Below are 19,789 nucleotides of genomic sequence, written 5' to 3'. Positions count from 1 at the left end.
TATTTTCCCCCCTGCTTTAATCTTCAGCTTGCTTCAGTTTTCTGTATCTATAAATTGCTTTTGGGAAGCTGTACTCAGAAAACGTTTCAGTATGCAGTTGACCTATTTTAGTTCCTACATTTTCTTTTTGGTAAACACTTTTTTTACTAATAAAATGATGTGGTCGAGTATGGTAGCTCATGCTTATATTCCCAGCACTTTGGGAGGTCGAGGTGGGTGGATCACCTGAGGTCAGGAGTTTAAGACCAGCCTGGCCAACATGATGAAACCACATCTCTACTAAAAATACAAAAATCAGCCAAGCATGGTGGCACGCGCCTATAATCCCAGCTACTCAGGAGGCTGAGGCACAAGAACGACTTGAACCACGGAGGTAGAGGCTATGGTGAGCTGAGATTGCACCACTGCATTCTAGCCTAGGCCACAGAGTGGGACTCCATCTCAATAAAATAAAATAATAAAAGAAAATAAAATAATTATTTGGGGAGACAAAATTTTGAAAAGGGGGAAATGGAGTGGGAGTGACATCTGCCACAGTGAGCATTTTTGCTGTTCCTTTGACAACCGCAGTGACCTTTTCACTGGTGATGGTGTTGAAGTGGGGGAAAAGGGGTGGAAAATCATCCCTAGTCTGAGGCCAGGTAGAAAAAGGCAGGTGAGTGAGAAAGTGCCTATGGGCTGATGACAGAATCCTTTACAGCTTCCAAAAGATCTCAACACTGAGATTTGGGGGCTTGATTAACTCAGCAGGCAGGCCTGCAAATCTCTAGTGCAAAAGCAGGAGGAAGTTTCACATTTATTGCAACACATTGTCATGGATCTCTCCTTCCTGCTACGACAACAGGCAGGGAGCTCTGCTATGATGACCTTTAGTCCTCAACTTTTGATTCTACCCTGCGGACTTCCAGATGCTACCTTGGAGTAGAAGGACCTGCCCTGCCACCCAGCCCCTGGTTCCACAGTGGACAATTTGGCTTGGCAGAGCCTTTAAAGCTTAGTCTTTCATGACCCAGGTCAGGGAGCCTCAGTGAGTTGTATACATTTCTGTTGTACAGGCTTCTGTTCCAAGTCAATTGTAAAATGCTGAACAAATCAAATGGGGGATTACATTGAATGAATATTTAGAATACCAGAATTTCATTCAACTATGAGTAATAGAAACCTGAGAAGCAGTGGTTTAAATCAATAGGAATTTATTATTCTCTCACAGAATGAGAATTCCAGAAATAGGCAGTGCAGGGCTGATAGGGCAGTTCCAGTTCACCATCCTAGTGTGGTCCACATTCTCACATTCATAAGATAGCTACTGTCACTCTGGCTGTCTCGCTGTGCTCTTAGAAACAGAAGGGAAGATGGGCCACGTGAAAACAATGCCCAGCAGCTGGGTCAGTATGGTTTTTATTCTCACCCTGTTACTAAGGAGCAAGATGGAAATATATATTGGCTAGGTACCTGGAAGTCTCTGCTACAAGATGTCTCTGAATGGACGAAAATGTGAATTGCTGAAACTGCCAACTGTAACATGGCCGGAACAAGTTCATAGAAAAATTCAGAAACTCCTGAGCTCTGTTCATTAGTTCCCAAAGGCTGGCAGGTAATACTGACTGATAATAATCCCACGAATCTAGCATTTATGACAAGCCTACCCAATAGACAGTGAAAGACATTGCCACTGGAATCATGGAATCCAGTTCATGAGGCTACCTACCACCCCCTGCTCCAAAAATGGAACCCACGAAAGGCAACATAGGAATATGTTAGGTACTATTTGAGTGAGCATGCATAGTTTTGTCAGTTTGCATGTTTTGCTTTTTTAGGAGATACATATATTTAAATGAAAATATTAAGTCAATTGAGTTTATATCGACTCTCTCCGCCATCTTCAAGTATATCTTTCAAGCTTAACAAGCTTGTGTCACTAGTTACCTAAGTCCAATAAGATGAATTTTTTGGATAACTGAGGAATTATTTTAAGCAAAAATTAAAAAAAAATTAACCAGCAGTAGTGGAAATACTAAACCTTATCACTTGTTTCATCAACATATATTGAATAATTTAACATATGAAAAGTTGTTTTGTTTTTAACTGACACATGATTGTACACATCGATGGGGTACAGTGTGATATTTTGATACATGTAAATATTGTGTAAAAATCAAATCAAGGTATTTAGCGTATCCATCACCTCATGGATTTATCCTTTCTTTGTAGTGAGAACATTCAAAATCCTTTCCTATAGTTTTGTTGTGATATACAATATAATATTGTTAGCCAGAACCACTGTGTAATAGAATGCCAGAACTTATTCCTCCTCTCTCACTATAACTTTGTACCCACTGACCAATCTCTCCCCATCTCACCCTCCCCTTTCTCCTCCCCAGCCTCTGCATCTGTGAGCTCAACTTCTTTTAAGTTGCACCTGAGTGAGGTCATGAAATACTTGTTTTTCTGTGCCTGGCTTATTTCACTTAGCATAATGTCTTCTGGGTTCATCCATGTTGCTGCAAATGACAAGATTTCTTTCCTGCCTTATAGTTGAATAGTATTCCATTGTTTATAAATAACACACTCTCTCTCTCTCTCTCTCTCTCTCTGCTCTTTCTGTCTCTTTCTTTCTTTCCTCAGACTATAGCAGTGAAAATAACATATTTTCTTTACTCCTTCATTCCTTGATGATATTTATGAAAAATGCTCAACATCAGTAATCATTGGGAAAATGCAAATCAGACCACAGTGAGATATAACTTTACCACAATTAGAATGGCTATTAGCAAAAAGAAAAAATAACAAATGCTGGCAAACAGGTGAAGGGGAACTCTTATACACTGTTGATGGAAATGCAAATTAGTACAGCCATTATGGAAAATAGTATGGAGGTTCCTCAAAAAATTCAAAATACAACTACCATATGATCTAGCAATCTCACTACTGGATATATATTCAAAGGAAATGAAATCAGTATGTCAAAGAGATAGGTGTACTCACGTTTATTGCAGCACTATTTGCAATACCCAAGATACGGAATCAACCTAAGTGTAATAAATGTTTTTGACTGGCTGCTACTTGTGCAGAAAATAACCTTCCTTACCATTACCCACGCCTTCACCATCTGCCCCCCACACACACCACACACTCCTTACCCTTCCCTCTCCCCACATGACTGCCATATCAGGAAGGAAAATTTTGTTTGATGGAGGTGCTGAGATACTCCTATTTCACGGAGAATGGGTTAGAGCCAGCAGGTACTCAGGCACTTGCGTTACGCTTGCATTAAAAAAAAATCTTAATTAAAAGAACTGAAATGTATTTAGCCTGTAGACAATGTAAAAGTCAAAGTCTCTGGGAACTCTGAACCACTGATGGCGAGTATGCAAATTGCTAAGCTGACTCTGGAAAATGGTTTGGCAGAATCTATGAAAACTGAACATAGGCATATTTGCAGATTACACTCGTGGCCATCAACTTAGTGACACAGCTTCATCCACAGCCCCATCCTAATGCTAGGACCCAGTTCAGCCTCCCTTCCTCTGTGATAGCTCAGGCCTCCCTCCTGCAGCATTCCCTCTATCAGCTGGTCAAAGGTGGTCTAACATTAGCCTATCACAGGCACGTTCACTGCTGTGAACCTCAGCAAGAAAGATTAGGAGATGGGAAGCTTCCTCTCAGTAAGCTCCCTGAACACTATGTAAACTTTCCCACCCCTTGTCCAGAAACCTTCGAACTCTATACCACTTAGGATGATGACTTCACCGTCACTATCTAGTACTCTAAAGCCCAACACCAACTGGTTTATACAATAAAGATGAATCACTGGATCATGTAACAGCAAAGACCAATGTGGGCTTCAGGCACAGTTATATCAGAATTCCAGTTCAGTTTCTCAGAGATCTCTTAATTCCACATTCTGCTAAGTTGGCTTTGTCCTCAAGCAGAAGTCCCTCCTTGTCTTAAGATGTTTTCCAGCATCAACTGGGCTACGTGCTTCCTTCTCAAATGATGAGAAGAGAGCAGGCAGAGGCTTATCTGGATAGAAATCTAGATAACCACTGGATAAAAGCAATGAACTTAATTCTGATGGGACTTTCTGGCCATATGCCCACTTTCCAAACCAATCATTTTAGCAGCAAGATTCCAGTTGAAGCTGCAAGCCCTAATCAAGCAAACCAAGCACAAACTAAAATAATACCTGTTGCACTCCCCCCAGAATAATAAGTATCTTACTATGTCTACAACACTAAAAAGGATTCATTCAAATGACTCATCTCAAAATAAAGCAGGTATGCTCCAAAGTGATTTCACATCCTCATGATGTCTCTGAAATAGCAGTGGTTGGCAATTTAAAGTTTCCTTCCTATAACTTAAAGTTCTACCTCATTGTTGTATTGGACTGTAACACCCAACCCCTTCTCCAAATAATCTAAGAAGATTTGGTTAGATGACCACATGCCATAGCATTTGTAGCACTGGATTCAGATATAACAATCATAACCCACCTTTGATTAGCATTTTAAGTTTCCAATGTATTCACATGCAGCATTTCTTTTCATTCCCGGAAGCTGAGTAGAATCTGTACTGTTAGATCCAGTTTGTAGGTAAGGAAGTCTCAGAGAGAGTGAGTGACTTCCCCAAGGTTAATGATCTATAAGTGAAAAAAAAAGAGTTGGCATTAGGATCTAGGTCTTTTCAATGCTGAACTTTTGTGAAGACCTTTCCTCTGATCAGTCTTTTGGACTATAAGAATCAATCCTGAAAAGGCATCACATTTTCAGGGGGTTGGGGACAGGCAGGGAAAGGCAGCAGGGGAGGAACACTGGATTGGGGAAGGGGAAAGTGAGAATGGGAATGGTGAAAGACAGAGAAAGAAACTGGAATCATGAGTTGGCTCTAACCCTGAAGACTGTAATCTAAAATGTTTGATTACTATACACATTTTTAAAGAGAATAGCTTGCAAGCAATGTGACTTTGAGCTGCAGACACTAGAGAGGGGATACTCAAAGACTGGGCAGCGCAAACCTACCAACTGAAGGGTTTTGTTAATGATTTTATAGATTAAGACTGGTCAGGTGCAGCCGGGCGTGGTGGCTCACGCCTGTAATCCCAGCACTTAGGGAGGCCAAGGCACGTGGACCACGAGGTCAAGAGATCGAGACCATCTTGGCCAATATTGTGAAACCTGTCTCTACTAAAAATATGAAAATTAGCTGGGTGTGGTGGTGTGCACCTGTAGTCCCAGCTACTTGGGAGGCTGAGGCAGGAGAATTGCTGGAACCTGCGAGGTGGAGGTTGCAGTGAGCCAATATCATACCACTGCACTCTAACCTGGTGACAGAGCGAGACTCCATCTCAAAAAAAAAACTGGTCAGGTGCTATAAAAAATTATCTTTTACAGCACATGCTTTAGATAAATTTAGAGTACTTGGACACTGAGCTCATTGAAAATTTTCTTATGACTTTGATCTGCACTGGGGAATATGGAAAGACGTTGAGAACCAAGAAGTGTTACAACCAGGAAGGCAGTCCTTATCAACTATTTATTTCCTCTGATATGACCATTTACCTGGGCAGCTCAGATATTATCTTCAAGATCTGTTTAAGGTACAAAGAATCCTCCTTGAATTATTTCCAACAAGAATTAGATTACATCTAATCTCACAGTGATGAGAAATAATTAATATGGATATTCTTGGGCTGTTGTGGCAATAAGAGTAATCTAATTTTTGCATTGTGGCATGGAAGGAAAAATAGATGTTGCAAACTGGAAGCTTCATGGGCCAACTGTGGGCTGCAGGTGGAATGTATTTGCTTTCCAGTGTTTTAAGAGAACAGTTCTCTCCGGGTCTCCATTGTCTCATCATTCACACAATACAAAGGTGCATTCACACACCTCGTCTCATTGCATCTCCTGTTTGATCCTAAGGCTTCTGAGTTTGAGGCCTTGAAATAAGAAAAGTCATTATATATATATGTGTGTGTGTGTATATATATATATATGGCAATACAGGGAAGAAAGAATCATTTATCTTGGCAAACACATAATGGGATGAAAATTACAGAAAGGTAAATTAAGTTATAAAACCCAGGGAAAGTCATTTCCTAGAAAAATGACTGGAATCTGGTTCCATTTTCTGAAAGGCAAAAGTAGCCTCCACATTGGCCCAGATCTGGGAAAGAAGGGATTGAGCTGCAGAGCCCTTTGAGATGACGTTTAGTGGGACTGTTTGTTCTGTGACTCTGGGAACTAAAATTGCAACAGAAAATATCATTACGCCAAACAATTGGCTGAAAGGCAACACCAGTTAAGTACTTACAAAACAGGAGACAAAGACAAAGAGCATGATGAAAGCAAAAGGGACACCTTTCCTCATGGCAAGTGATACCTGTGTTCCCTGCTCCACCCCAAAGTCACCAGCAGGAAGGCAGAGAGTGGAGATTATCAGGAACAGGGTGAAGAGCAACCAAAGGGTAAAAAGTCTGACATCTTTTTTTTTTTCTTTCTTTTTTTTTTAAAGATGGGGTTTCACCATGATGGCCAGGCTGGTCTTGAACTCCCGACCTCAGGTGATCTACCCACTTCAGCCTCCCAAAGTGCTAGGATTACAGGTGTGAGCCACCGTGCCCAGCTAAAAAGTCTGACATCTCTATAAAGTTTCGTTTTCAAATAAGGTATTAAAGACCAGAAACAAGCTTGGTAACAGCAATGAGAGGATCTCCCAATAGAGAAGGAGAGGGGAAAAGACAAGCCAAGAGCTTTGGTTCCTGCTGGAGGCCCCATGACATCTCCATCATCCATTCCCCATCCTGATCTTCAGTATCCTCATCTAAGTGCATTTGGCAAAGTAGGATGCTTCTGCCCGTCTAGCTCAGTGTCTGTGATTTATGTGAGCATGGGCTTGCCCCTAGATTCAAGGGGGGAGAACAAAAATGTTCTATAATCTACAAATTCAAGTATGGATAGAATGTTAGGTGCCAGGACTCTGGAGTCAGAACTGAGTTCAAATCCTAGGTCCAGCACTTACTAGCTTTAAGGACCTTAGCAAGTGACCTTATTTCCTAGGGTCATATTTTTTCTCATCCACAGCTTGGGCATAATAGCATTTGTCTACCTCATGGGATTTAAGAGCTGCTCTGTGTTAAGGCATCAAGTCCAATAGTAGGCACTCAGTGAATGTGGTAATAGTTATTTAAATAATCATCATAATGAATTTGAACATCCGTGAAAGGGAAAGGTATCCTAGTCAGTCTACAAAAGGAGAGCTAGTGTCAAATCTCATGTCATGGCTGAATGGCTCCCTGCCTATCTCTGTTGAGTTGAATGGCTTTGCGTCAGGAGACTAGGAAACGAGCACCATTGAAATAAATGAGACAAACATTTTGTAAGTGCCTGTTATGGGCTCAGCACAGTCACTGCGCTAGACCTTAGAAAGAGGTCTTGCCAAGGGTGGGTTCACCATCGTGGGAAGGAATGACTTGTAATCTATCCAAGCTAAGAGACTGAAGACTATCTTGCCTTGATGCTACAAATAAGAGAACAGCAACAAATAGTTAGAAATTGTTTTAACATTGAAAACTGAAATCTCAGCATACTGCCTTATCAGAGTGCTGAGCTATTCTCCCATATAACTTTTATTGAGCAGTGCAGGCACAATGAAAGATAGTTTCTTTTCTCAAGGAGGCTCCCATCAAGTGCAGAGGCTTCCAAGGAGGAATACATTCACTCCAGGATGTGGGCCAGGCAATACTCTGCAGTATGGTACGAAGATACTAGGCCTTTTATTCCTACGTTTAAAAAAAGAGTTTGATTTGCTTCATAATATGCATGCTACATTTGGTTTTGGTTTCAGTTTGTTTTAGAGATAATAGAGATAGAATCTCACTGTGTAGCCCAGGCTGGAGTGCAGTGATGTGACCATAGCTCAGTGTAACCTTGAACTCTTGGGCTCAAGTTATTCCCCCCTGCCTCAGCCTCTTGAACAGCCAGGACTACAGGTGCGTACCACCACATCCAGCTAATTTTTAAATTTACTGCAGACATAGGGTCTTGCTATATTGACCAGGCTGGTCTCAAACCCTTAGCTTCAAATGTCCTCCCACCTCAGCCTCCCAAAGTGTTGCGATTACAGGTGTGAGTCACTGTGTCCAGCCTATAATATACATACTATATTTGAAAAGTAACACCTGTATATAATTTATAAATAAATATGACTATGAGATCAAGGTTCAAGTTTTCTTGTTGATGGGATTCTAGATCAAAAGGTTTGCGAGATGGGAGACCAGGAAGCCAGTAGTCAGAATCTGATGCAGAAGAAATTTGGCTAGAACACAGATGATAGGCATCCAGCTCAGCAGGGAAGGAAGAGGAGGAGGTTATAGGGAAGGCTTCCTGGAGGAGATGACATGCTGAGATGCTGCAGTGTATTTGGGGAAAGAGGGAAAAAGAATGTTTCAGGCAGGCTACACAACATTTGCAAAGAAAGGCAAGATGGACTTTGTGCGAACAAGTGACTGCATTTTGAAAACTAAAATGGCAGCATACAGGGGCTCACACCTGTAATCCCAGCACTTTGGGAGGCCGAGGTGAGTGGATCACTTGAGCCCAGGAGTTCGAGACCAGCCTGGGCAAATGACGAAACCCCATCTCTACAAAAAATACAGAAAATGAGCTGGGCATGGTGGTGTGAGCCTGTAATCCCAGCTACTCAGGAGGCTAAAGTGGGAGGATCACTTTACTCCAAGAGGTCAAGGCTGCCATAAGCCATAATCGTGCCACTGTACTCCAGCCTGGGCAACAGAGTGAGATCTTATCTCAAAAAAAAAAAAAAAGAAGAAGAAGAAAGAAAACTAGAATAGTTTGGGGAACTGTAGGAGGTAAGGCTGGGAGGCTTCTGCAGGGATCAATTATGGTCACTGAAGAGCAGGAAGCTTATTCTGGTAGTGAAATTACTGCTAAGACATTCTAGCAGGGGAGATGAGATCATAGAGCAGTATTCCCAACTTTATCTTCTAGCCCAGTTTCCACTGATACTTAGGTCTGAGTCCTAGAGGAAACGGATTGCAATGGTGTGAGCTGGTAAGACCTCAAAAAGCTACAGCAAAAAAAGGTGCTAGTAGCCTTTGAAGTTATACAAATCCTCGAGACTGTGCATTGCTGAGTGAGAATTAGTAACACCTAAAAACACATCTTTGGGCAAAAAAGCCTGTGCAGTCTTTTACAAGCATTAGTGCCTTAGTGGCTCCATTACAGTTAACAGCAACCGAAGATATCATCTGAGTGAGCCAAAGCTGGAAAGGACGGAAATAGTAGATACTAGAGCAGCTGAGGGGTAGTACATGGAGTCCTACCATGCCACCCCTAGCAGGCCCTTAGAAGAGATCGAGAAGGACTTTGCAAAGCACCTAGTGCTCTCTCATGTGAGGAGAGACTGTGCTTGTCTTACTCAAATTGTATCCCTCATATCTTGCATGGTGGAACAGGACTGCAAGGCTGCACAGATCCCAGGGTCCTTGTTCATGCAGTTGCCTTTATAAACAGAGCCCTCTGGAGTTGTGTAACAGGAGCCTTGCATAGATGTGAAATCAAGATAGGTTAAAGGAAAAAATAAAATATTGATTTCTTAGCTGCTTTTGTTAACATTATTCTAAATCTCAGGTTGGGCTGGCCTGAGCAGCAGTGGCTCCCATCAGATTTAGGCTTGGGGTTATCATCTGGGTAGCAGTGCGGCACATAACGTAGGCGAATGGACCTAGAATGCGCAATTAGAACTGCGGAGATTGGATGGGTGTTTTCCTACTTTAGTTCTGGAAAAGTCCTGCAAGGAACTAGAAATAAATACAATAACTATGTATACAGTCAGCAGGCAGAAGTAGCTAGGTGGAGAGCTAGGGGCTAACACTCATGAAGAGTGGTCACTGGTGGCAACTAACAAGAATTCCCCCATTACTTATTCTAAGGCCAGCTCTTAATCCTAGGCAAAATGAGACTGGGGGACAAAATTAGAATTAATCACCAGAGAGCAGATAAAGCTGATTCATTTCTGAGCTGGAATAAAATCAATACAAAGAACTTGCTTGCATAAATATTAAACAAGAAAATCTGGAATATACATCATCCTCCTTAGAAGAAGATGAGGCCTAAAGAAAGCATCCCATTTGGCCAAGGTCACTGTTGGTGGAAGTGGCAGCCTTAGTATTCAAGAGCTGGGGAACATCAGACATTGTAAGTCTCTACAGATTTGCATGAGCTGAAGACCAAGGTTCGTGATCTGCTCACTGGACACAGTGGTGACAATAGAAAAAACATCTAGTAAACCTAAAATTCACCTCAAGAGGGAACTGGAAAACAATCTAAAAAGTCAGAGAAAGCTAGAGTTGAAGGCAGTATAGAGTTAGATGCAAGACAGAATCTAATGTTCATATAGATCCTCTTGCATCGTGAACAGATGTCCACACAGGACACAGGAAGTGCTCGGTTTTGATTATCAGTGTATGCCAAAATAAACCAATTTCTGTATGTGGAGGATAGACAGCTGTGTGAAGCAGGATTTTTCAGTGTCTTCAGCTGGCTCCATTAAACCAGCGGATTCACACCTTCCAGCAGCTGTCCCATCTTCAGGGGTACTGGACATGCTGGATTTGGGGAGACTGCTATGGGATCTCAAACCATTTTTAATACTAAGTACCATACGATGGGGCCACTGCACATCCATACTTTGTGCCTACACATTGGGAGGCACAGGGCTCTGAGGAGAGGCAGATGGTTTTCAAGAACAGGCACTTGAACCCAGAAAATGCTTCTCGTCTACAGCCACTGTCATATTGTTCTGACTTCTCAGTTTCCTCACTATCCCCTCTTCTTTCAAATATTTTCATTTTCCAAATCAGACAAGTAAACGTTTTTTACAAGTACAGAGGTATATCAGTCATCACCTTCTCTCTCAGATGTAGTAAGTTGAATTGTGTGTTTTATGTATTGTTGTAGCTTAGATGTTGACTTTAAAGAGATACTGAAACAAACATCTTAAAAATGTAAGTATAGAAAGGTAAGCATGCTATTATAAAGCAATTTTTAAAAAAGCTTGTATGTAGTTACTATATCTTTGTCCTTCTATTGTCTTCAATGTCTTTTAAATGCACCATGAATACAGAGAAAAAAACTGTGTGCACCCAGGAGAACTTGCTTGATGTCCCTGGCCCCAGTTTACCACATCTCCAAAACCAATGGTTCTGACAGCCAAAGTATCTTCCAGATCTAAAATATCATAATCTTGTATTTTACTTAAAGAACAGAAATGCCTAGAGTGTACATATTTTTAAAAAGTAGCATGAGCAGAATGTCACATAAACAAAGCTTCAGTCATACGAAGTAGTAGGGTAGATTATTTTCAGGCAAAATAAACTGATTCCTTATAAAATATTAATAATTATCCAAGGTAGAGAAAATAATTTTGCCTTAAAAATCAAAATCTTGATCATTTTGGAAGTTATTTTGGCTCATTTCATTTTTTAAAAAAAATCTAATTTTTCAGTTTGGCCTAGCAAGGTTTTATTTTAGGAATACTGAAACTGACAGGAGGTAGTGGAGAGCCATGCACTACTTCCTTCATCTTTCACCTGCATATTTCTGGCACTCTCCATCTCTGAGCTCTCTTGCCTAAACCATCACCTCACACTCTTTTGGGAGTTAATAATTCCCCATAGACAATTTTCCCTCCAGAAGACAGAGTTGCTACTTCTTCAAAGCTTTTGGGGCTCCCCAGATGCTGCACAGTGGGGGTACCTAACACTCATCTCTAAGGGTGGCTGTTTTGGCACCATTTTTGGCTGAAGTTTTTGTATTGCATTTCCATGTCATTCGGTGTGGTGTGTGTCTGCCAGATATCCTGCCTGCTCTCAGTTGAAGGCCTTCCCAGATTGGGCAGCTGAATGTACTGCACAGCTGCCAAAATTCTAATTCAAGATCTAGAATTCTAACTCCTGCTCTTTAGACCCTTGTCTGGCCTTGGCCCCAGTCTCCTGCCAACTGGGTCCCTGGCTCATTATCAGGCCCACCAGGGCACTGCCCCCACCCTCAATTGGACCCACAAAACCATTCTTGGCACCAAACTGAACTTCAAGACACAGCTGCCCCAGTCCCACCCAAACCGAATCTCATCTCAGCAAAAGTTTGTCACCTTGTAAGCTGCAAGGCAGAAGAGATGAGCAAGAGAAAATGCCACCAGTGATGATCAGATCACAAAACTTCCTGTAACAACAGACACACTACATGTGCCTTTACTCTAAGCACTTGCACGAAAAGCAGACAATCCCATTATCAGCAATAACGTAGATAGAGATGCAGAGTTTATGGAGGGAGGAATACTATTTCTCCATGTATCTGAATCAGAGGGTTAGTGAAATTTGCCATACGGAAAAATGCTAAATTCAGTACGCATATATTAATATTAATAAAAAATGTACTGCTGGGTCATAAACTGCAGATAATGTGTAATATTTCTTAGGAACCAGGAAAAGTGTTACTGGAAAACACACACTTTACAGCAGAAATATGACTGCAACTGGAGGAGGGGGTGGGGACAAGAAAGTAATTGATTCTCAGCAAAATGCTGGTTTTCAGGGAAGCTACTAAATTCAACTTATGTGCTTACCTGGTCAACATTGTGGTTTAAATGCTCACAGGATGAAATTGCTTCCTTTTTAAATGAAGATGCTCACAGGATGAAATCGCTTCCTTTTTAAATGAAGATGCTCACAGGATGAAATCGCTTCCTTTTTAAATGAAGAGTCACTATGTCCCTTGACCTTATTTCTACTCCTTCTATCCTTTTTCTGCTGTGCTGAAATGTAGATGGGTTAATTACCAGACCAGAGATGGTGGAGTGGGTACAGTGGGGTGCTGTGATTGTGATTTGGGGTGAAGTTATTTCAGTTTACGTTTTCCCCAAAGAAGCAGGGAGTATAAAAACCGTGGTACATATGTAAAACACAGGCAAATGCACTTGACAATCAGGCACTCTATTTTGAAATTTAAATAAAGCTAAGATTTTCTTCTGGCCTAGAGGGAAGCTTCATTAAAATCAATTAGTTAGTACAAACCTCCGGAGAATACAGACTTTTTTTAAAAGAAAGTTTAAAGAAGAAGGTGCACACAATTACCTTTCCTGGGTCCCCTGTGAATGTGTCACACCTAGACAAGTGGCTGAGTACAGAAAAAGGTCCCCAAGAGGGGCCAGGGTAACTCCCCGAGCTCTCCTCGCAGGGAGGTAGGTGTAATTAATCCATGTGTATATATTAAGAACGTCATATACATAACCAAGGAGGATCCAGACAGATGGCATGGATGGCAAGCCATAAAGGGCAGGCCTAGGGAGATAAAGTTGGTGGCAGGGCTCGCAGGTGAGGCCTGGGTCCTAGCGCGGAGGTTGGGGCCGCACAGCTGTAGCCTCGCGCCCTGGTCCCTCCTCCCAACTGCGGCGGCCTCCCCCCCCACACCCGCCCCCACCCTCCCCCAGCCGCTCCCGACGCCGCCGCCGCAGCCACCGCCTCCTCCCCTCTGCCTCCCGGTGGCTCCTCGCTCTCCTTCCATCTCTCTCGCCCCCTCTCCCTCCGTCCCGTCCTCGCCGCTCCCCTCACCCCGCCTCTCTCCCCCTCCCCGAGCCCCTCCTCTCCTCACCCCACCCGGCCTCCCTCCCTCACTCGCCCGCCCGGCGCTCACAGAGCCGACACCAGGGGGGCTCTCGATGTAGCACCATGACAGGCATCGCCGCCGCCTCCTTCTTCTCCAATACCTGCCGATTTGGGGGCTGCGGACTCCACTTCCCCACCCTGGCCGACCTCATCGAGCACATCGAGGACAACCACATTGGTAAATGGCCCGGGGGTGGGCGGGGGTGCCGGGCGCGCGGAAACTCCTGCCCGGGCGGGGAGCCCCGGAATGGCCAGGGGTGGCCGGCGGGGAGGGAGGCGGCAGGGCGGGGAGGGCGCGTGCAAGCCCCGAGGTGGGGGGTGGCGGGATGCGGGGGCGCGAGGTGCCGGGGGGCGGGGAGCGGGCTGGAGTGGGGGAGGGGGCTGGCGCCTCGAGGTGCGGCGGGCGGGCGGGCGGATGGCTGGGGGACTCCGGGGCGTGCACGCGGGCTGTGAAGTGGTGGGAGCTGGGAGCGCCGCGGCGAGGCGGCGGGGGGGTGCGGCGGCGGGGCCGAGCGCCGGGGCTCGGGGCGGAGGGCGCGGCGGGCGGCGGGCGCTGGGCGCTGGGCAGGGGCGCGGAGTTTGTTGGCCCGGGTGGTCCGAGCGGCTGGAGGCGCTGAGGACTGCGGGGGGCCGGCGCTGCACACCGCCGGCCGCTTCCGCCCCGGCGCGAGCTGTCAGGGCTCGGCGGCGGCTGCTGCCGCGGGGAGGTGGAGCGGGGAGGGGGGGGCGGCGGGGGTGGCTCCACCGCGGCAGCCATTCCGCTTCCTCCTCCCGCCGCCGCCGCCGCCGCCGCCGCCACTGCGTCCTGTCAGCGCCGGTTGCTAGGTGTGGTGCGTCGGGAGGGTGCCGAGGCCGGCGGCCGCGGGGCGGGGGCCGGGGCGCTCGCCCTCTTCCCGGGTGGCTGCCGAGCGGCCCGGGCGGGGCTGGGACGCGGGACCGGGGGCTCTGGGTGCCCGCCCGTGCCCTGGCCTGGTGCGGACGCCCAGGAGCTGCGGACTGAGGTCCTGGGTGCGCCCGCGGGCCGCGCCCAGCGCCCCGGGGTCGGCGCGCCCTGGAGGCCCCTGCGGTGGTGTCCGCTGGAGAGCCACCCCCAGGGCCCACAGCCGGGCATTTAAATGCACCCCGGCTCTGCGATTTGCTTTTCTAATAGTGCTAGGCCCGAGGTGCGCCGGCTGCGCCCTGGGATCAGCGGCGGCCTGCGCAGCGCCCGGGGCGCGGGGGACGCCGGGGAGTGGGTGCCCGGCGGATCGGCTGCTTTCCATTCACGCCGGGACCCCTGGGCCTTCCAACAAGTCCTCTGATTTGCAGAAGTCCTTCCACACATTTACACACTTCTATCTGGAACCCCTGCTAAGGGAGGTGGGCCGGGTGCATCTGGTTCAGGCGATCCAGCCACCTGCAGAAGGTGTGGCCGACGCCCGCGAGTTGTCCTGCGTGGGCTAGAAGGTGAAGGGGCCGAGCGATGTCCCAACCAGCTGTCTAAACCAGAGAACCTGTAAATTGCCCCAGGAAGTCCAAATGAATGCCATGGATTCAGCCATGTGGATGCAGCTCACGTTTCTACAGAGTTGAGAGAATAAATCATGACTGCTGTGTATTTATGCACGAATAAAATGAGGCACAACCATATACTCCTTTTCTTAGTATAGTGCTGTCTCTGCACACAGTGGGTGCTCAGTAAGTGTTGAATACCTGTTTAGAATGTGATTTGATGAGCCATTCGGAATCGGAGATAATCATGGGAAACGTCTACAAAATGTCTTTCAGAAGAAAATTCTGATGAGTAATTGTCCAGGTTTTGAAACTTTTCAAGTTTCAGGCGTCCTTGTAATAACTTCTTCCATTTCTTCTGATAAAGGTGTGACAGAAGAGCTAGGCAAGTTTTGGTAGTCTTAAAAGCAGTTTAATGGAGCAACAAATTTGCTGATTCATAACATGATTGAATAGTCATAACTGAAAGTACTTCAAAGTATTTAATCAGATTTTTCATGATGGCTAGTTTAAAATAAAGTGAAAACACCGGTATTGTGAAGTTCTGGTAGAAATGTTATTAGTTCAAGTTCTTCCCCTTACTCCCAATGTAAGTAGAAAATAAGAAATATAAATAATGCTATACATTAATATGAATGATGTAAGTAATATAAATACCTAATATCTCTTGACTTCATTGCATATCCCATTCATTCTCGCTAACAGTTATTTCAGAATAAACTATAATTTAACAAACTGGTTAAAAGACAGTATAAATTATATTTATTAAAATGTGTTACAGACAGTTATCCTTGAGGATTTAGTTTGTATGAGATGGTTTAAAACTTGCTGAATCATGAGGTTTTAAGTGTAGAAATTGTCTTAATATTTTGCACACTTTTTAAGAGGGCTAAGAGCTTGATACATTTTCTGAAACTCAGCTTTGAAGTAATGGTACTTCATTCCCAGAAAGCTAATGTTATCCTTTTAATAGTGAAAATATGCAAAAATTAAGTTTATAGCAATAGCAGTGACCTAGGCAAACTGTGTGGCAGGGCTAGCACAGTTGAAAATAGTTTGAACCAGCAAACTTTATGAAAAGTAAACGGTAAAATGAACAAACACTTGTAATTCCGAGGATGAAGAGGCTTATATACCTCTGCTGGGGAGAGACCCTTTGCTATCAAAGGCAGCCCTATATGCAGAAAGAAGAAAGAATTGATGTTAAGAAGAATAAAAATATCCTGGTAGATATTTTTATTAGTAGATAGTGTCATATAAATACACTTTTGATGAAGAGACATGGGTGAAAACGTAAAGGATTTAGGGAAAGTTCTATACAATTATTGTTATGTGGTATTTATCATTTGTGATTCAATCTATAAATATGTGGAGACAGTTATTTTTAATGATTGATTTACTGATTTCATGTTTATTGGTGAGTGGTTACATTAAAAAGATTCACGAAAAGAATAAGAGATGTGTTATTTTGCTTTTAATTTGTTCAACAATCTTGTTATTTAGGAACCATGAGTGTTAGAGAGATATGCTTAGGCCAGTGTTCCATTTTGGGGGCCTATCTGAGTTATTACCACTTAGCCACTAGTAAAACCCCTTAAACAGTGATAAAACAAACATTTATGGGAACATGATGTGTTTCTTGCTTGGCAGATTTTTCAAGGCCTATATTTTTCATTATAAAAGTATTATGTTTAGTTTGTGTAAGGGTTATTGCCGACTTTAAAATGAGGAAACTGAGGCCAGTATAAGAAAATTAAATGCCAATTTATTCAGCTCCCGGGTGAAGTTCTGTAGTTGGGGAAAGGGGGCCAGAGAAGTCACGCTGATTTCCTGGGGCGGGGGAGGGGAGGGTTATGGCTAGGAGGAATGAGCAACACCTGGGTGCTCTGATTGGGTCCAGGGGAGCGGGATTGGGATGGGGCGGGCCGCTATTGGTTGGCGGGTTGTTGGGCGGGTTTTCCGGTGCAAGAGCTGGCCAGGGTTGCATTAGCCAGAGCCTTCCAGGGGAGCCATGCGCAGAGCTAGGTGCTGAGTGCAGTCAGGTGCCGGGTGCAGAGTCAGGTGCCCAGTGCAGAGGTGAGTGTGTTTGGCCTCCGGCAAGGCAACCGGCCTTATAGTTTGGATTAATTAAATGCATTAAGTTGAGAATAACTCTCTGTCATCTCATATGTGTACACTTAACTTTTGTTTTTAACTATTTTCCTCTCCCCTTAAGGAACAAAGATTTGGGGCTTTGAAACCAAGGGAAGTGTGATTTTCACTATCCTCTTTTTCAACTCTTCCCTCCTAGAAGAATGCTGTACCAGTGTTCCTGTCTTCTTTCTTGCATTTCACTGCTGGTTCGGTCCTGGAATACCTGTTTCAGTGTACACACTGAATATCCTAGCTAAAACTCTCCTCACCCCCACTTAAATTGCCTAGAAATCCCATAGCCCTGCAACTGTGAAGTGCTTCTCCATCAATTTTGCTATCAGTTCATTCGTAGGTCTGGCTCTTTCGCATGGAGATGGGAAAAGCAGGCCTGGGTTTGTTTGCTTCTTATTTCGAGTAGGTAATTGAATTTGTGGAAACACTTTTGGTATGAACATCCTAGATAGATGAAGTTAAACTGGTGACTAGGAATCTTAGAAACACCAGGAGCACTAAATTTAGCGCTGAAGGTCCTGCCCCAGGCTCATAAAATGCCTGCTGCAACCCTGCATCCCAGTGCTATGAAATTGTTTGGCCTTTCGTCTCAGAAACACAACTGTTGAATCATTCTTAGCTTATTTGATTATTTGGTGAATTTTTAAAAGTACCTCTGTATTTTGAATTTATTTATGTAGTAATATATATATATATATTGAGTTCCTGCTTTATGCCAGGCAAAGTTCTGAGCACTTTATATCATTTGGTTAACAGAATGAAGATGTCAGTCTTTAGGGAGTTGTTCATTGTAGGGGAGGGGGCCAGACAATGAACAATTGAAGTATGTGATATACAGGGTGTTGGGAGGTGGTTAGTGATAGAGAAAAGAGGAAAACTAAAGCGGGGTCTGGTGTTTTGGGAGGAGAAAGTATTGGAATTTAAATTAGGTTAATCAGGGTGGGCCTTGCTGAGAGGTTGATATGGGAGACAAAAACCTCCAGAGTTAGCCCTGCGGACATTCCAGGCCCCAGGACAGAACTGCATCTCTGGAATAGAAACATAGGAATCTGACCGAATTCAATTATTAGCAGGTCATCTAGAACTTTCCTAAGATGTTAGGAGCCTCAGCTTTGCCATTGAAACAGATTTCCCTGCAAGGGCCCAGTTAAAAGGTAGTGTCTCATTGACCAAGAATGGCTTGCATTAGCTATGACTTGATTCTTGACCACAAATATCAACAGGTTTCTTGTTGTGAGTCCCTACTTGTTAGTGTTGTCATCTCCAAAACCCAGGTAATAAATCTATAGTGCTTCATTTCATAGGATAGATTTATAAACCATCTGATTAATAAAGGTCAAAGTTCCCAAAGAAAAATCAGGACACTTAATATCAAAAATATAGAATTTGGCTTCTAAGATGAGTTAGTAAATATTTGCATTATTTTCTCAAAGGAGCACCACAGTATACTAAATAGAAAGAGATAGGCTGTACAATACGTCATAGGCCCTTATTACTCCCACTTTTAGGTGAACAAACTAAGATACAGTTTATAATTGCCCCACCTTTCATGACTGGTGTGTATGCTTTGAGATTTGAATTCCAGTCAGGTATACAAAACTGAGCCAGTTGCCAATTAGGTGAATAACGAGACAGTCCTCCCATCTCCTCCTCTCACAGGGTTAGTCTGTGCGTCCTCCTTTAGAAAGTAACTGAACTCAAGATGAATGTCATCCGAGCAGCGCCGTAGCCAACCCAGCCTGCTTGGGGTTGAATACACGTGTCTGTCACTGGTCAGCTGTATGACCAGGGACAAATTAACCATACTCTTCTGTAAAATACTATAGTAGTAGCATCCATCTCACAGAGTGGTTAATGGGGATTAACTGAGATAATGTATATGAAGTACTCACCTACAATAATAAGTTGTCTACATCATCTAGTTTCTTGCCATTTGTGTATTTGCTAAATAAATATGTAATCCTACTGTGAAAGTCTACATTCGAGGTTAACATAGGTTGTATCCACCTATTCGTGGTGCTGTTCTGGGCATTTTACAACTGTGTGACATCATCAGGCTCTTCCAGGGAAGGACTGAGAACGGGAAATAGGAGACTCCTCAACAGTCTAGCGCTGGTGTTGCAGCCTCTGGCCACGTTCTCTTTTGTGTGGCCAGAGGCACTTCAGACCCTGGCAGAGGTGTTTGCCACAGTGGACTGGGAAAGTGGTGTCAAAGCCAGCAGCTTCCAACATGGCCTTTCCTTGTGGCCTGAATTTATTTGAAAAAATCCAGGACTAGAAAGAAGCACTGTGCATTGGCCCTGTGGGTGTATTCCCTTGAGGACACTTCCTGTGGGGAGAAGGAATGACTGAATGAATAAATGAATGAATGAAAGGCTTGTTGCTGCCTGCCCTGCTCTATGCCTGTGCCCTGTGGCTTGGCAGCAAGATCTCCCTGTTACTCCCAGGGTTCCTGAGAAGTGCCCAGGTGTA

General features: G+C 44.2%; 1 protein-coding gene and 1 long non-coding RNA gene across 2 annotated transcripts in view; one reads left to right on the top strand and one right to left on the bottom strand.

The window, feature by feature from the left end:
• Positions 1–1,173: 1,173 nt before the first annotated feature.
• On the bottom strand, positions 1,174–14,006 carry LOC119470946. The gene is made up of 2 exons (XR_005199931.1): positions 13,783–14,006; positions 1,174–1,333 (listed from the first exon to the last, which is right to left on the bottom strand). It is a non-coding gene; the product is annotated as an uncharacterized LOC119470946 (long non-coding RNA).
• JAZF1 (JAZF zinc finger 1) overlaps positions 13,506–19,789 on the top strand; it is a 342,724-nt gene continuing 336,440 nt past the window's right edge. Inside the window, exon 1 of the mRNA XM_017526875.1 lies at positions 13,506–13,859. Within this exon, the coding sequence (XP_017382364.1) occupies positions 13,745–13,859 (115 nt within the window). The 5' untranslated portion in view covers positions 13,506–13,744. The remainder of the gene's footprint in view (positions 13,860–19,789) is intronic.

This window comes from Cebus imitator, unplaced genomic scaffold, assembly GCF_001604975.1.
Source record: "Cebus imitator isolate Cc_AM_T3 unplaced genomic scaffold, Cebus_imitator-1.0 Scaffold45, whole genome shotgun sequence".
NCBI classification, from domain to species: domain Eukaryota; kingdom Metazoa; phylum Chordata; class Mammalia; order Primates; family Cebidae; genus Cebus; species Cebus imitator.
The sequence above is the reverse complement of the archived record's forward strand: the minus strand, read 5'-3'. Positions and strand labels throughout refer to the sequence as shown.